The sequence below is a fragment of the Agelaius tricolor genome, unplaced genomic scaffold (genome assembly GCF_023055355.1).
Source record: "Agelaius tricolor isolate 1412-34295 unplaced genomic scaffold, bAgeTri1.0.p SCAF_18, whole genome shotgun sequence".
Taxonomy (NCBI): Eukaryota; Metazoa; Chordata; class Aves; order Passeriformes; family Icteridae; genus Agelaius; species Agelaius tricolor.
Window position 1 is genome coordinate 3193648 of NW_027269278.1, and position 18255 is coordinate 3211902.

Consider the following 18255-nt stretch of genomic DNA (forward strand, 5'->3'; position numbering starts at 1 on the left):
AGTAATGCTACCAGAACTAGTGGCATGAGAAAAACCCCACAAAATAGCACAGCTTGGGATTTGCACACCATCCTCACAGCTGCTAAAAGCAATTGGAAAGCATTTTGTGCATTACTGGGTAAGTTCCCCTCAAGTTAGAAATCTACTAAAGACAATAGCTATGAATTTATAGTTAACTAAGACAGACCCATGAAGTTCCTACATGAATTTGTTGCGCTTGTCCAAGGATGTGGTGAAAAATGCTGTCTGTTAAAGCTGGGAGTCCCAACAGGCGCTGGCCCTTGAAGGTAAACCCGTGCTCCTTGTATGTTTGCTGAAAAGCCTGTCAAAGGACCTGAAGAAGAAGTTGTAGAGCTGTTGGATGGATCTAGAGAGGGTAAGCCTGAAATAAACATAAATTTGATTAAATATCTCTCTTCGGGAACCTGCTTCAAAGCACCAGAGAAAGCTAGTGCTCCAAATATAATTAAAGCATCTCATCACCATTGGGGGCATCTGCACATGGTAAGGTGCATGATTCTCCCTTAGAAACCGCAGAGGCATTTCTGGAGGCTCTCTGGTTTGGCCTCAAGCTTTAACAAAAACAGCCATCCCTTTGGTCACTGAAAGAAAATGATCTTAGCAGGGAGGGCAGAGCAGGAAAGCTGGGAGTGGCCATGGTCTTTGCTTACAAAAAGCCACACAAATGCAACAGGGATCCAGGGCTCTGTGAAAGTCCCAGGGGAATCCAGCACCAGGGAAACAGTTCTGTGCAGGATGGGCTTTGCCATCCCATAGGCACCTTCATGTAGAGATCAGTCAGAGCACGCTGTGGCCACAGAGACAGGGCTGGCGTGGCACAGCACCACAGGGGAGGGGGTTGCTTCCTCCAGGGACATGTGAGAGGAAGAGAGACCTGGAGAAAGAGCTCAAAGTCCCACAAAAATTACTAGCAAGGGTGAATTACAGTTTTTTTATAAGCCAAAGCTTTTAAGTACTTTTCCAAAATGTTGTAAAAGCTCTTATCACACGTTATTACCTGAAAGCAGAAATGGGCATGGCCATATGTTCACCTGAGTTTAGGGTTTAGTTTCAAGGGCCTATTAAACAAGATTAGTTTCAAAACCATTTAAACATTTCAAAATGACCACAACCAGGACCAGCCTATGTTGCTGCAGAGTGAGGTTGAAGGTTTTCTCTACACACACCCCACCACAAGCAGCAGTGCTGCCAGGCAGTACCTTAGGTCAGAAACTAGAGGGGCACCTTTCAGTGCCTGGACAGTTCCTGAAAGCCAGGTTTTTCCCCCAGTATTATCAACCAAGTCAACCTGATTTACTCCTTCCAGAAGTGCCAGATCCAACCTGCTCACATGGACAGAAATGATTTGTTGGAGTTAAAGGAAGTATTTTTCTCACTAGCCCAAAGGTTAAATTGAGAAGTCTCCCTTACAGCCAAGGAGAAACACATCCCCCTGCTGCTGGAACATGGGCTGCTTAGCTGAGGGGAGACAGCATGGGAGGACACCTGGGTCCTCCTGGGTTTGCCACAGCACAAACTCCATGCTCTGAGGAGGATGCCAGTGCCTGTGGCTGCAGTGTGGCTGAGCTGGGTTTGTCTGCAGTTGCAGCTTGGCTCCAGCACAGAGCTCAGGTCTGAGCTGACAGTGGCACCTGCAGCCCAGGGCCCTCCCTGGACACCCTGGGCACCCCTCTGTCCACAAACCTGGCAGCCAAAAGCCCCCCTGGGCATTGATTCCACCACACATCAACCACAAACTGCCAGCTGGCTGGCAAACCACACAAGATCTGCCCCAGACAGAAGAGCAACAGAGCTGCTGCCACCCTGGGTGCTGCTGGGTTCCCAGACAGAGAACAAGGCAGGGACTGGGACAAAAGCAGCTCTCCTGAAGGAGAGGGATGCTCTGCTGTCTTCTGATGGCTCAGGAGGCTGATGGGTACACAGCTTTTGGGTACACAGCTTGTAAAATGCAATGACTGGACAGTCAGGACCACTTCAGCACTGCTGGATATGCTCCATGGGCTGAAGGGAGTGTGACAGCCAGAGATGCACAAATCCAGGAGTCAGGTCACAAAGAAGACTTTTTAACTTTATCTTGTCTTTCATAAAAGTGGATGAAAATCTTTGCTCAATATTAAAAATGGTTATTCTGAACAGTAACTTACCAAATCCTGACTGCAATAACAAGCTTCCTATTTGTGTACTTACAAAAAAACCCCAGGTTTTCTAATACTAAAATCTTCTGCAATACCATACTCTGCACTTACCTGGGCTACGAACTCAAACTCCTCATTGTGCTCTGAATGCATAACTGAGCTTTGGAGAGGAGTGTATTGATCTCACACAAACTCTGCTCAAAATTCAGTTTATCAAAGACCCCAGGTAGATGTTGGTTACTGCAATGTTACCTGCATGTTTAGAGAAGGGGCCACAACACTTGGTCACTCTGTGTGGAACAGAGTCCAACCATTTCATGCAGTTCCATCCTCATGTGCTGCTTCCTAAGCTGGCATATTTCAAGTTTGTGACCCCTTTTAAGAAGCAAGGTCTCAAACTCCTTAACATGCAGAGCACAGAAGTAACAAGCAGATTACTTTTGGTCTTCTCCACAGCCTCCTCTCATGGCTGGGCTAAGCCTGCCCTCAACTGCAAACTGCCAGGACAAGGGAGTGAGACAAACAGGCCATTTCCAGAATGGATCCACAGCCAGTGAGATCTGCAGAGACACCTGTGCCTCACAGGAACTGGTGAATCAGAGAAAACTCAAGCTGCAGCTGAGCTCACCCATGAACAGGAAAAGCAGACTACCTGAACTCCACCCTGAGCTGAGAACTTGTTAAGAAAAAGCTGGTTTAGATTTATTAAACTATATTAAAACTTCACCCAATCGGTTTAGAGGTGATCCCTTAGAAATGTTGATTTGTGGAAAAATTTCCCATGGGCCTACTGTGTAAGAGAGGCACAAAATGCAAACCTGTGCTCCCTCAGGTGTCCCTCCCCCAGCTGGGACCAGAGGATGGGTGTCCACCTGCTCTGAGGCTGTTCCCAACCCCTCTGACCACCCAGAATTGCCAGGGCAGGCCCTGCTGCTCCCTGTCCACTGTGCTGCTGCTGGCCAGAGCATGAGCAGTGCCCAGCCCTTGTCCCCCTTCTCTAAACCTCACGATCACCCTGTCACCAGTGCAAACAGCCAGGGGAGTGCCCAGCTCTGCCAAGCCCAGGGGCTGAGCCAAGGGCAAGGTCCATTCCCCTGGGACAAGCTGGAGAATGAGAGGGGTGGGCAGACCACACTTAGCTCTGAGGGAAGGCAACAGAGAAGTCCTGATCACTCCTTTCCTCTCTATCACACCTTCCAAACATCCTCAAGCTCCCTTTACCCCCCTGCTCCTGGGACATGGAGATTCTGAAACAAAGGTGATCAGAAACAGCTGGAAGTAAAATGACATTAAATGAATCAACTAAGGACCTGACTAGTACCTCATGCCCAACACAATTTTAGCAGCACATTCCCTATTTATAGGTTTTCTTCACTTTGCAATATCCTAATCAAATCTTAACTCAGGAAAAGTGTGTTCTGTCCAAATATTTTTGAGCTTCAGTTGAGAACTTCACACATATCTCTCCCAAAGTCAACTGTATGAGTTTTCCTTGGCTATCTACCCAACCCTTCTAATGGCAGAAACAGATTTACACTGTTTTTTAAACACTTACAGTCACTTAAGGATATATAAAATATAAAAGGATATATAAAATAGAAATACAAATTTTCCCCCATTACAAACAAATGATTTTAACATAAGGGAACAGCAAAATACTTTGTTGCTGTGGCAAGTCCCAGTCACCCATGTTTGCACATGCAGGATGCCATCATCAGGGAAATCAGCAGATCCCATTTGCCACAAGTTTCCCAGGAACTATTTCAGCAACAGCCAGCCCCAGCTGAGAGCACTGCAGAGGAAAAGCTGAGCCACTGTCAAGTGGTTCTGGAGCCTGCTGGGGGTCTGGCAGCTCTTTATTGACAGTCTCACATGAACAAGGTCCAGTTACTTCATGTGACACATCTAATTCTGCTCACTGCACTGAGGCTGGATGTGGCACAGAGCTCCAGGTGTGCCCTTGCTTTGCAGAGCAGTACAACCCAAATTCAACAACTGAGAAAAGTACAGTCATAGCAAACACCCCAGTTTTGTGGTTAAAGGCAGTGAGAGAGAAGTGTTCTGGTTTGCAGAAGTCCTGCACATCTATCAAGCAACTGAGAGGAAAGGGAATGCTGAAGATCATCTTTCCTTACCATCACATCTTCCAAATGCTCCCTTCTCCTTTAATCTGAAAGTCAAACTACTTGACTTGTCCCAGCCCAGCATTCAAGTCCTGAAGCTTTAGCCCAAACACCCAACACCCACTGTGTGGGCAAGGATAACTGCACATACCCATTTCCAGGGCACCCCACAGCCCCCATGGCAAACACAAAGAGGTGGCACAGAAGAGGGTCCCTTCACCCTAATGGGTGCAGTTGATTGTCTGCAACACAGTTTGAACACTGAGAAGATAAAAATCCTGCAGGCAGAGCACAGCAAGGGCAGGGAGCTCAATGTCCAGTGCTCATAACCCATTTCAAACAAATCCAGATGTTCTGGTACTGCTATACTGAACCTCTGAATAAAACACCCCACACAGTAGCACACGAATAAGCTCCACAAAGTAAGCTTATTAAAATCCCAGAGCCATATCAAGAACCAAAAGGCAGAGAGAGTTTCCCCTCACTGAGTAAAGCTGGAGTCTCACATACAGTATGGAGCACCTGCATGCAGTCACTGCTGCAGCTGGAACCTCCAGCAGTCCTCAGGTTTGGTGTCACCCCACACTGCTCCATTCCAACCCAAAACCCAAAATTGATGCTACACTACAAGCAGGTGGGAGCATTCCTGTCTCACACAGAGGTGAGAGAGTAATGCAACATCTGCAATCTTCCCAACTCCTCACAGCCTAGAAGAGCTGAAGAAAAAAAATTCATCAGCATTTTAAAGAGCACTTGGTAAAAACAGGCCATCCTCATTGCATGAGCATTCTCCAGCTGTCATCTGTAGACTATTTCTCCATCAGTATGATGATCAAAGTGCAATGGCTGAAGACATGATTTTGTCCAGAACATGATCTTAATGACTTACCTACAGGACTAGTTGAAACCCGCTGGGAAGGTGGCCTGAAACCAGGAGCCTTGGAGTTGTCGGGATGAACGTTTTCCACATGTCCTAGCACAGAGTTATTCAGAAAGGTAGACTGAACAGTGAAAGATGGGTCAGCTGCTGCTCGGGTAGAGAGTGGACAGTCTCCCCATGCTTGGTTAGCTGGCACCTGGTTGCTATCAAAAAGACTACTAAAGTGATTGAAGAGCGTTGCTGGCCCAAAGGCAGGAGGCAATGATTTGTTTGCTGGGTTAATGTGCATCTGAGAACCGTTCATAACGTTCATGGCTGACGAAAGCTGCACTGCAGCAGGTGGACCTTGAGAAGGTGTTAAAGGAACTTGATTCGTAACAAAAATAGACTGAGGATCTTGATGGAGGTTTGCATTTGGTACCACTGAATAGAAAGAACCTCTGGACTGCATCCTGTGAGTAACTCGAGGTGCTGGTACAGCTACTTGAGGTAAGTTACTGTTGTCCTGATTATCTGCAACAACTGACCTGGGCGACGCTAAGCTTAAAGGAGCAGTTTCTGAGCTGGATGAAAAAGGCATCGACATGGAAGGGCTGATCTCGGCCATGCTGGTTGGCAGAGGCTCATCCTGCGCGCTGCTGGGCGGCGCGGGGCTGCCGGCCGGGCGCGTTTCGGTGCCCGCGGAGCCGCTGCTGGCTGACACGCTGCAACTGCTGGAGACTGAAACCGGCGGGCACGCGCTGGTCGGAGGCTGCTCGGGGGTGGGCACCTTCTCCTTGGGTGCAGAGACAGCCGAGAAGGAGTCTGCCTTCAGGGCAGAATGCTGCGCTTGCGGAGCAGTAGATGGCAGAAACGCTGTGGGCACTTGCCCGTTGTTTGGGGGGGCAGAGGAAGCTGAGGGCAGAGTGCTACAGGTGCTCGTCACAGTTGAGATGGCCGTTGCTGCAGCGCTCGTCTTGGGGACGCAGGCAAAGAGCTGCTTCCTGACCGAGGAGGGAGTCCTGTTACTGGTCACACACAGAGGCTGCGTGGAAGCAGCTGCAGACGAGGCGGTAACGGGACAAGTGGACGTGGCTAACCCAGGAGACTCCGTCTGCAGAACGTTGCCATTCTGACTACCCACACGACTCGAGCTATTATGCTTTGGAGAGCTGTTCGTGCTGCCAGGGTTAACTGGTCTCACTGGGAATGGTCCCCAAGTGTTCGGTGAAGGTGAAAAGGTTCCTCCAAATTGGGCCATAGGTAAGCGAGGGTGCCGGATCTGTTGCATAGTTTGGGCAGCCAGCAAGGCAAAATGAGGGTGAGAATAAGCGAGAGGAAGAGACACCGGAAAAGACGAGCGCACGTTGGCTGGGACATTCTTGTTTAATTTGTTAGGAGGCTGGAAAGTCGAGAGTGTTGATGACTGCGACGTGACCAGGGGTGGTGCTCCCAGAGGAAAGGAGTTCTTGTTGGAAGCAGTCGCAGTGCTGACTCCAGATGAAAAGTTTGCATGGATTGATTTGCTACTCGAAGCAGGGGTTCTTATATGAGTTTTAGGAATCAAGTCTTCCAGTTCCTTGGCAGGATCTTGAATAAGGGCATTGATGAGTTGCACTGCGTATCGCGTGGACTCTGTACCACCCCTAGGTTAAACACAAACAGATTTATCTTCTGCAAAAGGAAACCCCACTTTGTGCAACATTCTGTAGCTTCAACCTTATTCTGATCTGTAACTCTATTGTAAGTTTAATGCAGTAAGTTATTTCTTCTGTGTAGCTTAAGGATTATCTTTGAATTCGACTGTCAGCATATCTTGGCAGCAGGAATGTATGTGCTATTGTAGAACAAAGAAGCTAAATAGATCCTGCCTTAGAAAGCAAACAAGCTTTGCAGTAAATGAAACAGTGGAGTAACTCAAGACTTTCATTTTGAGATACTGTACCTTATAGTGATCATTCTCTCTCCATTCTTATCTTTTTGCTTATCCACATCAATGTGGGCACCAGTGACATCTTGAATTGCTGTGATGTTGCACCCACCTCTTCCCATTATTCTAGATACGACAGAAGCTGGGACTGATAATTTCTTTGACCTATATCACAAAGATCAAAAATCTGTGAAATGCATTCAAACTTCAAAGACAGACAAAACCCCTCTGACAGTGGCTGAAGTGATATTCTTAAGGGCAGTAAGTGGTTTACTGCTGAACCTTTCTTCACCCTTTGGAGCCTCTCTCAAAGTCCCCCACTCAAATTACTCAGCACCCTCAGTACCTGACAAGGATTCTCCAGTAGCATTTATTCCACCACTGTTGTAAAACAGATGTATGAGCCTCACACTACTTCAGAATCCTTTCTGGATTTTATCTTATCTTGGGTACCTCTCCAAAGTGAGACCAATCCTCAGCTTATCAACCTGAATTTAGACAAGCAGCACTGTTTCAAATATAAAAGCCCTTGGCTCTGGATACTTGGACTGTTTATAGCAAGGAGAAGATGACTTTCCAGTGATCAGATTTGTGGTACCACCTGCATCCACAACCTTTTGGTATCCACCTCTTTCAGACCTCAAGATCTGGAAGTGCAGTGTCACCAATAAACAACGGTGGGTGAAAGCAGGTGAAGGTGTGCAGTGCTGTGATTTAGGGAGCTGCTGGCAGCCCCTGTGATGGCAGCATGACTTGCAGAACCAGGCTCACTGTCAGGCCACAATGCTGCCACCAAGGTCAGTCAGTCCAGGGTTTTCCTGATTCACACAGTACTGGTGGGTCAGAGCAAGCACACAGTTTTTGGAAGTGTCTGAACACAAGCTCTGCATGCACACAGACCTCAGCTGAGGTCTCTGGACTGCCACTGTCCCCAGACCTTAGGGTGTGTTGGACCTCTTGCACCCATAAGCTGCTTTCAGGCTTGCCACTGATGTGCACTGGCTCAATGCTGGACAATCAGAGGGGATTCAAAGGGGTTTCAGAAATCACAGCACTCACAGGTCCCCACCACCCTGTGGAAAGGCTGCCAGCTTCACCTAGCTATTCCAGCCTTGGAAACTTGGAGATAACTTGATTCTCAAGAAATTGTTTGTTACTTAACGGGACTTAGAGGAAACCTGTTGAAACATCTAAACACACAGAAATGTTCTAAAGCAACACCTCATGTTGCCAAGGTGTTTTTTCTTTCCCCCATTCCTGCCAGGACAGCACACTCCAACCCTGCCCATCCCCAGAACCCCCAGTGCATGCACCAGCTCTATCCCAAGGCTTTGGATTTTCTTCTCCACCTCCACTTCCAAGGCTCCCTTCTCAAGACAGACATCACAGTTACTCCCTTCCCAAACCAGAGCTCCTTGCTCACCCAAGTTTCAAGATCACCTGTACTGCTCACAGGGCTCCTGACTGCACCTTGGTCTGCTTCCACCCCAGCCCACTGGGGACCTCTGACAGCCACTCAAGGAGGCATTCGTGTTTCAGAAGAGCCCACCCCAGTGTCCAGTCCCTCCCACCCATCATCCACAGCTGTTTCCCTCCCTCTCTCCCTCCCAAGGCTGGTGGTTTTCACTTCTCTAAGTGTCCCCAAAGTACCTTTTTGCTCCGGAGCAGCAGCGCCCTCCTCTCTGCAGCTGAAATTGCTCAATTGGTGTTGGCTGCAGAGTGTTGCTGGGGGGAGGGTCTTTCAAAACTCTGCCCACTTGCCTGTCAGGGGCAGAAGGGATGTTTGCATTGGTTACTTTGATAGACATCCCTTCTAGCTGGGGATCACTCAGGAGAGGGAAGAAGAATTCTTGTTGAGACCAGGAGAGGCTTTAGCAGGAGGAGCTCCTGGGCACTGCACCCACACATCCACAGTCACCAACAATGCTCTTTGGCAGGACATGCTTCCATCAGTAAGGGCACAGCAAACACCAGTGCAGAACCCTGAATGGGATGTTCCTTAGGGCATTCCTCAGGAAAGAGAGCAGGTTCTGGATGCATGTCTAGAACACTGCCAAGGCCAACTCAAGAGCAGGCAACACCCATGTGAACATTTGGGCTGAGCCAAGGAGACTCGAGAGCCCCAGGAGAGCAGGAGTCAGCCCCAGGACAGAGAGGGTCAGGGCTGTCTGAGGGGATCCTGCCTGCACCACTCCCAGGTGGGGACCAGGCTGCCACCACACACCCACACATCACTGTGGAGAGCCCCATTGGTGACCACATCAAAAGGCAGAGACCAAACCAGCTCTAAGAGTTCAGACATAAATTTTCATACTAAACTGCCTTTTTAACCCTTATTAAGATCACTCTGTGGCTTCCACTAAACCAAATACACCAAGCCCTCTATACAATTACATTCTTTGCAAATAGCCTAAAATTCTCCAAAATGAGCACATCTTGTCATTGCCACTGCAGAACACAAAAGCAGGAGGGTTTCCTAAGAGCACCCAAAGCATCTAACATTGGTATGTATGTGCTGTATTCCTTTTTGATAAAAAGAACAAAAAAAACCCTCAAAACCAGATGATCATTTTAGTTCCAAGCAGTAGACAAGATAGAGATACTGGGGTGTTAATGGCCATACAGTAAAACCCAGTATATTTTCAAAAGAAAAGATTGTTTAACAAAATTTTCCACTGAATTAGTGATCAAGGTCACTGCCCAAAGTACAATGAATTTTGGCCTTGAAGGGATCATTTGCCTCTACTCACATCCATTCTGCCTTCAGTTCATGGGCAATCATCTGCTGTAGGGCTTTTCACTGCCCTCTGCTCTCTTCCCCTTTTATCTTGCCCCCACATCCTTTACTCCACTAAAGTCATAGTTTGTCTTTATTTTCTGATGCCAAATACAATGTTTATGTCATGTTCACATTAAGTTAGTGAGGAGCTACTGCAAATTAGGGCTGCAGTTGGTTTTCCCAGCACTGCAAGAGCAAGCAGGATAGATTTTCCTGTAAGTTAATTCTTCAGTTATATAACCTTGCTGGACATTCTGTATTTGAGAATAATTTACAAGCTAAAAAGCTCACAGACAGTTTTAAAGCATAATATTAAAGTCTTTACCTTCTAACCACTTCTTTCCAGCCTTCTTCTCTTTTCTGGCCTCTTTTTGGACTGGTCAGATTCAGCTTTACATTTGGAGAGCTCAGAGGCAGGGAAACAGACTTATAAGTACTCGACAAAGAACTCGAATGACCTTCACCATCAAGTCTGGGAACAGAAATGTGCTGATTACAAATTACAGAATAAAATGACAGCATACAGTTTACATTCCTGCAGCTTAAAACTAGTAACATGAACTGCTTCCAGAGGAACCACCTCTAACAAGAAGTCAGAAGGATGCATTTAGCTTGTCCTGCTGCAGTGAACTGCACAGGACCCCAAGGCTCTTGCAGCAAACCTTGGATAAAAGGTCCAAGGCAGAAACAATCTATGTTCAAAGAACAGAACAGAGACTAATTCCAATTTTTAACACTCCTAATGGGAGCCCAAAACACACACCCTCTAACCACAAGGGTTGGTGAATCACTTATTCTGCATCTAACCTGAATCTGGGGAAAAATAGGAAAACCAAAAATATCCTCTCTTCCCACTCCCAGACAAGTGTCCCAATCAGTCTGACAACAGCCCTGTCTCACTGCCCTTCTTGATGCCACAATGTCTGTGTTCTTATTGAAGCTGGCCTCTCTGTCAGCCCAGTGTCCTGCAGATCAACCTCCCTGCTCTCTCCCCTCCCTTAATGCAGAAAATGGAAAGAGAAAACAAAACTATGGGGGATCAGACTTGTATTACTTAGATGTAACAACAAAGACTGCAGACCCACATGGGATCTAAGCTTTCTGATTCAGACCAATGACCTCTTCAGAAAGTGGTGCTGTAAAAGTTATCAGCACATCCCCAGGCAGCTGAAGGACCCTTGGAACCATTCATGTGGCCCCTACATTCCCTGAGTTCCTGTGACTCTCACCTCTGGCTCGACAAGGTTATATCAAACTGGCCATCAACCTGGCAGGTGAAATGCTCAGAGTCATCTTCTTCTCTCCTTCAAAGAAAGAGATTGCAAGTCAAACGAGTTAATGATGAAACCATAAAACAATGAAAAGGTAACAAAACCATTTCTGTGTGTGGATGATTAGTAAAGCTGGTACTTCCTTATTAAATTCCCAGCATAGTCACTTTAAGATCTATTCTAACAAAGCTAACAATGCAACATGGATGCTTAAAAAGTGCAGAGAGAAAAGGCCATTTCATTCAAGTAGTATTAAAAACTGGCCAACAATGCCAAAAAAATCTTGTTCTAACAAGATTTTAAAGAGGTTGTGTTCAACAAACTGAACACAGCTTTGCAAATAAAGCAGCCTCAGTCCCTCTAGGCTCTGGAATGTGTAGGGCTTAAGCTACAGACCATTGACACTGGCATGGGTGGAACCTTGTGGAACAGCAGGGAAGGAGCAGAGCAGTCTCACCTGGTTGGTGTTTTGGAAGCTGAGGTGCTGTTTTTATCTTCCTGAGAGGGGATGAGCAGTGAGGCGTAGCGCCGCTCCGAGGAGTTCGTGTCCATGGTGAAGTTCAGCTCCTGGCTTTTCCCTCCACTGCTGCTTTCACTGTTGCAGTCTGTGCTATCCAGGTTATCTGAATCACTGTTCCCACTTGCACCACCACCTCTTGGCTCTCCATTTATTTTATTTTTATCTGCTTTTTGCTGTGCTAGAGATATATGCTGATCTGGCAAAATTATCTGCATATTCTGAGGAGTCTCTTTTGTTTTATTTTTCTTATTTTTTCTGTTTGTGCTGGGGGTAGTCACCACATTAGCTCTCTTCTTCCCAAAGGCATTTGTGAAGGTAGTTGAAGTTGCAGAAATTCCAATTGTAGTTGTAGTAGTTGCACTTGGAGGCTCTATAGGAACTTCTTGCTCCACTGAAAGAAAAGCAGTTTATATACTATCAGAACCCACAAAATAGAGAAATCAATGCCCTCACTGAATACACCACAGCTGATGTTATGTTCCTTGCTGAGCTGACAGCCTAGCACCAAATTCAGCTGTAAATCCTCCAAGAGTGAAAGACTTCTGTGAACAAAGGAGGGGCTGAAAAAATGAGCAAAGGAGTTTTGCCAGGCAGCAGCCATGCAGCACTGTCAAATATCAGAGCCCAGCTTTCAGATTTCCTTTACCCTCATGGTTAGAAGGTGGCACCCCTACAACTACATTGTTCCTAGAAACACTTGTTTACCTTCATCATCATTTTCCTCTTCATCATCATCTTCTTGCAGCTCCAGAGTTTCCTTAGGCTTGTTTTCTTCATCTTCTTCTTGTTTTCTTTTTTGTTCCTCTTTCTTCTTCTTTCTCTTTTCCTTTCTTTTCTCCCTTTTGGCTGCAAGAGCTTGTTTTCTGCTCTCCTCTCTTGACTATGTAGGAGAAAAGAATCCATATTTAAACATTTCACACAGACTAAATTATACTTATAATTCAGATCTTCCCTAGAAATCTGGGGGGAAGGAGAAAGGAGAGAGCACAATGAACTAGAATGACTTTGGCACATACTGAATCATTACACAGAAACTGGACAGAGCTTATGCAACAACTGGACTAGCTGGTCCCAAAACTTCTAAGGAATGATAACAAAGTAATAACCAAAACAGAAGTATTAAAAAAATACAGTTTTAATGTAAGACCAGAAAAATCTCTCATCCTCTCAGTCCTTTCTCAAACATTTAATAAGCTCAGTGATATTTTTGGTGTGATGTCCATATCTTTGATTCAAAAGCCAGTACTCAATAGCTCTAATTTTAACCTTTTTTTTAAAATTTTTATTTAAAAATGTATGGAATCAGTCATCTGCTGCACTGTTTGTGCACAGCAACTGATGTGTGCCCAACAACCTGGAAAATTTAATAAACCAATTATTAACTTTTTAAAAACTGTAAGAACCTCCATTAAGAATATTTTACAGTATTCTCAGCAAAGAGAGAAGGGATTTTCTCCACTATCTGCTCAACTCCCCTGAGCAGAAGTCCATAAAATGCTTATGGACATTATTTATACCCATAGAAATACACCATGAGACTGGAGACCTCCCTTACTCACACATCCTCTGTGCTGAGGTGATCCCAGAGAGCTACTGCCTAAGGAACTATTGCTAAGTCTGAGCTTTCCCAAAAAGGACAATGGAGTGGCTGAAGCAGAAATCAGTTCTGATTTGCCCCCCTCAGTATGTGCCTCACTTGTATGATACATTAGGGGAAGGAGCACAGACATAGCCAGAGCATGAAGACTGACTGCCCCAAGAAGCATTAAAGGAAATGCAGCCTAGAGATTCACACACAGTTCAAACACTGCTACATGACAGCAATCATCTACTCACTTTTTCCAGGTCTAGCTCCTTCAGCAGTATAGTTGCATTTTTATTGGCTTCTGCAGCCTGCTGGTCTTTAGCTTTCACAATTGTCTCCACACACTGGTGACACTTTTTCAACAGGTCCTGAAATGGAAACTTGTCTTACTACCACTGTAAAAAACAACTGAGGAGTGAGGCTTGCTCTACAATGAAATTAGGTCCCCTGTATAGCAATGCTGTGATGATTCTGACAAGGGGAGAGAATGATGTGTCTGACTCCATAGATATTAGAAAGCTAATTAATTGCTTTATTATACTACATTATTCTATACACCTAAAACTGAATCTGCCAAGCACTCAACCCTATACACAAATGCACACACTCTCTTGGCCCTGACAGGCCAAGGAAAAAAAACACCATGACGTTAGGTAAACAATCTCCATGTTGCATTCTACTTTTGCACAAACACAAGCACAACAAATCATAAGAATTGTGTATTCTTTCTCTGAAGTTCAGAGAATATGAATCCCAGAAATATTCTTGGGAAGAATTGTGCCTTGTTTTTCTCTGTGAAGAGAAATGTAGCTACACCCCTGTATTCATAAACATACAAACTATTCACAGAACAGGATCTAATGCTGATTTACTTTTTAAGTGCTATATTAAAAAGCAGACATGCACAAATCTCCAAATCAGATGCATGTGAGCAAACATGTACATTCAGTGTTTGAATACTTAAGAATTCCCCATGGATATTTTTGCTGGAAATTCAGGCCAGGGTCTTGTCCCCAAGTCCCTCTCACCTTGTCCGTGATGGTGGCGATGTAGCGCATGCACTCAATGTCTGAAGGAAACTGGTTCACTTCTTTCACCAGGAACTGAACTACTTTCACATGCCCCTGGAACACCAAAGAAAATTCTAATCTTTTGTATACAATTGTCAACATTCATCATCAAAATATAAGTTTGATATCTCTCAGTTCAATGCAAAACACTGAAAAAAAGCAAGAACATTTCTGGTAAGCTGCTGTTTGGGAAGAAGGGCAGCTCCTGCTTGCTCAGTGCTGACAGCACAGCCACTGCTCTGCTTCAAGGTGGCAAAGACAAGCTCTTCCACAAGTTACTTTTTATTTTAAAATACAAGGACCAGAGGCAGACATTCGTGGTTTTAGGAACAACCAAGACACAAGACAACCCTCCTTGGACACCATCTGTCACCCAATCCACTCTCTTGCCACTCACCACCCCATGGACCTGACTTAAACTGTTCAATTACAGGCCAAGTCAGATCAGAAAACTGAGCCACCTGAATGTTATCCTGGCAAGCACATTCCTCTGCTCCCAGGGTACACTGTGCAACCACACAAAGCACCCAACTGTTGCTTCTGAAGTTATGTGAAAGCAAGGCAGTGACAAAGCAGGGGCAAGGTCAGCATTTTTGTTTGTAAAAAAAGCTGCACAGTTATTTGCTCCCTTGTTAAAGGCAAAGCAGCTACAGTTAATAAATTCCTCTGCTTATGCTCCTTGCATCCAACACCACAACTGATGGAACCATCCCAAAGCAATGCTCTTCCTGCCAAGAAGAAAAGGCAGTGAGTGACAGAAGAGCTGACCACAGTGTCCCATCACAATATATTAGGAAGAGAGTGAGAGAAGCACAAAGAAATCAGGACGGCTTATTGCAGATTGGTATTGTGTTCACCTCCAAAACAGGACTGAAACGAGCAGTACAGACTGCAGAAATACAGAAATCTCAAACAGTCAAAGTTTTTGCACAGTGTACAACTGGAAATGATAAAGCTAACATCTTTTATGGAACAAAGCTTTTCAGCTCTCAAAAACTGGATCTTTGTGAAGTACAGTAACTGACTTTGAAGCAGGTATTTTATCGAAGTGGCAATTTTGCCATGTTGTATTTGATTCTTCCAAACCCAAGCATTCAGACCCAAGACCAAACAAGAGGCACTGTTTTGAAAACGTACAAGAAGTTGGTCCCTACCTTGCGGAATGCTGACATGAGAGGGGTGATTTTCCTGTTATCTGCAGCATCCACGTCTGCCCCTGCCTGCACAAGCAGCTGCACCACGTCGTAGTGCCCCCCATTGGCTGCCAGCCACAGCGGCGTGTTTCCTTTCTTGTTGCGAACATCGATGTGTGCCCCTCTAAAAGCAAAACACAGAGACATGGCATGAGTAAAGGTGCAAGTCAGAGAGCAAGATCCCAAAACAGAGTACAGACTATCACAAATATCACAGTACAACTGGATATAGAACTTTAATAACTAAAATACAATGGCAAGATATGAGAAATTCTGTCCCTGAAATTTGCTGTTTCATCTGCAGGGTAGTGACAAGGGAAATATTGAAACCTCCCTGACAGAAATGAACACTCATTTCATGTCACCTAATGCAACCAGCCACCTTTAAATGATCAGTGTGGTGACTACCCACAGGACAAAGCAGCCCCTTGAGATTTTAGCAGCACACTGGGTTATGCTTGAAAAGCTCAAGGGCTACTTCCAGGCTTTGCCCCCCAAGTGACAGTGAGGAAATGCTCACGTGGGAGTTGCTGGATCCATACACAAACAAGCTGTCCAAGCCAGACACTGTCTGCCTGCCTCTGGTCCCAGCTGCCTGCTTGGCTTAATTAACACTGCAATGGCAAGATATTCCAGGATAACACTGCAGAGTAGGGAACAGATTTAACACCCTATTTTCAAAACTTCCCATTCCCTTTGCTCTCGGGTGCACGAGGTAATGTGAACAAGAGCACCCTTGCCACAGAGGAATACAGAACAAATGTGCCACTAATCATTAGTTATAACTGCTTTGGGTTGGAAGGGACCTGAAAGCTCATCCTGGGGTGGGAAGCTCATCCCATGGGCAGGGAAGCCACCCACGAGATCAGGTTGCTCAGAGCCCCACCCAGTCTGGCCTTAAACACTTAATGAGCAGAAATGATTTACCGGTTAATGAGGAGCTCGCAGAACTTGTAGTGACCCTTATCTGCTGCAATCGTTAGAGCCGTATCTCTTGAGGAAGGCACAGGTGGGGCATTCACATCTGCTCCTTTATCAAGGAGAACCCTTCCAACCTCTGCATAGCCTCCTGAAGCTGCTTCCATCAGAGGTGTGAGACCAGTCTGTGCAAAGAGAATGAGTTACTCTGTGAAATCTGCACAACGTACGTCAGATAAGACATAAATGATTCCTACAAAGGGAAATCAGGTTTTTATTTAGCTGCTTATATTTAGTTTAGGAGCCTAACTTCAAGCAGTCTCTTCCTCAAAAAAGACCCCAAAAACCCAACCAAAAAAGACCCCAACAACAAAACAAAACACCCACACACAAACCAACCAAACAAAACCAACCCAAAACCCAAACACTCTTGGGCTTTGATTTATACAAACCCAAGCAAACTGTTGACTAAGCACCACCAGATACCTGTCTCAACAGCAAATGCAAAGTTTATAACAAGATCTCTACAACAGAGGTTAGAACAGATTCAAATGAAGACACAAGTGTTTCTACAAAAATACTCAGAAACTGGCTTTATAGCTTTTCTCTAGCCTCCCTTGGCACTGAGACTGATCTGGGCCCAACTTAGTTGCCAGGTCAGACTGTTAAAAAAACTTACACCAGCTGCTAACATGCCCAACTGACCATTTGAGAGCTGGCTTTTATCCATATCCCCTTTTCTCCAGCCACAGTCATTCCAGAAGCAGGCGGGGTAGACAGACACAGCAATTATTTCAGCAGCCTTAGGAGTTACCAAAAATTCCTTTGTGCTGGGGAAATCAGTCTGGCTGTCTACACAAGCTTTAAGCTTGCTTTATGGCAGGAGACACAAAGCTGTCCCAGAGCACCAAAGGATGGGACCTGTGGAGCATTTCAGAGGCACAGAAGGTCACAGTACTGAAGCCACGGGTTCTACAGCAACGTAAAAGCTTTACAAACTTTGACTGCACTACTTTGGTTGTAGACAAGAAGTCTGTTCTATATGAGAATCACAAGCAACACTATTCTCTTCCTGCCTAGACTTCACTTGCATGTAAAAATATCTGTATCTGTTCTGTTACTGAGTATCACGTCAAGTTTAAACCTGAAAAAAGTCTAGACAAGAGTCAACCTAAGTTTCATTATAAACTCAGAAGGACCAGTCAGTTTTTCCCTAATGCAAAAAAAAAAAAAATACATCATCATTGATGCTTTTTTTATTTTTTAAAAGAAACCACACTCATTTCAGAACATTTAAGCGCTCTGATGTAATAACTCCTCTGAGCCCAGAGAAGCTCAAAGTTACAGGAAAATGTGAAGAAACTTGATGACTCAGAGGCAATAAACCATAAGGAAAGGCAAGTCCCCCACTTACCTTTGCCCTGTGCTCGACATTGGCCTTCCTGTCCAGCAGCAGGCTGACCACCTCTGCCCGGCCCTGGAAGCAGGCCAGGGTGAGGGCTGTGTTGCGGTTGGTCTCGATTTGGGCGTTAATGTCAGAGCCCATATCAAGCAGCAGCTTCACGGCAGGGACGTGGCCATTCATAGCAGCCAACATCAGAGGAGAAATCCCCAGCTTACTGCCAGTCCTGGGGGAAAGAAACAAATTGCAGTGCCCACGGCAGAAGAAAAGCTCTGGGAAATAGAAGTGTATCCAAAAGGGACAAAATGTTTTGTTGTAAGTCAGAAAGGAACATGTTACCTACACAAAATAAGGCACTGACCTAAAATAGCAGCATTTTTAATTGATTAGGAGAAACCACCAGACTGACTATATGCAATAGACAACTGCAATTTATAAACCAGGAAAAT

General features: G+C 45.4%; 1 protein-coding gene across 11 annotated transcripts in view; it reads right to left on the minus strand.

Annotated features, from left to right (window-relative positions):
- Positions 1–18255, minus strand: part of ANKHD1 (ankyrin repeat and KH domain containing 1) — a 100403-nt gene that overhangs the window by 7448 nt on the left and 74700 nt on the right. For 3 of the 11 annotated variants that reach the window (XM_071443040.1, XM_071443046.1, XM_071443051.1), the window contains 13 exons: positions 17819–18032; positions 16414–16589; positions 15448–15610; positions 14252–14347; positions 13475–13591; positions 12344–12518; positions 11576–12029; positions 11077–11151; positions 10173–10319; positions 8719–8829; positions 7084–7233; positions 5169–6784; positions 188–382 (listed from right to left, as the gene is read on the minus strand). In XM_071443040.1, the coding sequence (XP_071299141.1) occupies positions 188–382; positions 5169–6784; positions 7084–7233; positions 8719–8829; positions 10173–10319; positions 11077–11151; positions 11576–12029; positions 12344–12518; positions 13475–13591; positions 14252–14347; positions 15448–15610; positions 16414–16589; positions 17819–18032 (3689 nt within the window). The remainder of the gene's footprint in view (positions 1–187; positions 383–5168; positions 6785–7083; positions 7234–8718; positions 8830–10172; positions 10320–11076; positions 11152–11575; positions 12030–12343; positions 12519–13474; positions 13592–14251; positions 14348–15447; positions 15611–16413; positions 16590–17818; positions 18033–18255) is intronic. The other 8 variants (XM_071443042.1, XM_071443041.1, XM_071443048.1 and 5 more) reach the window with 5 other exon arrangements.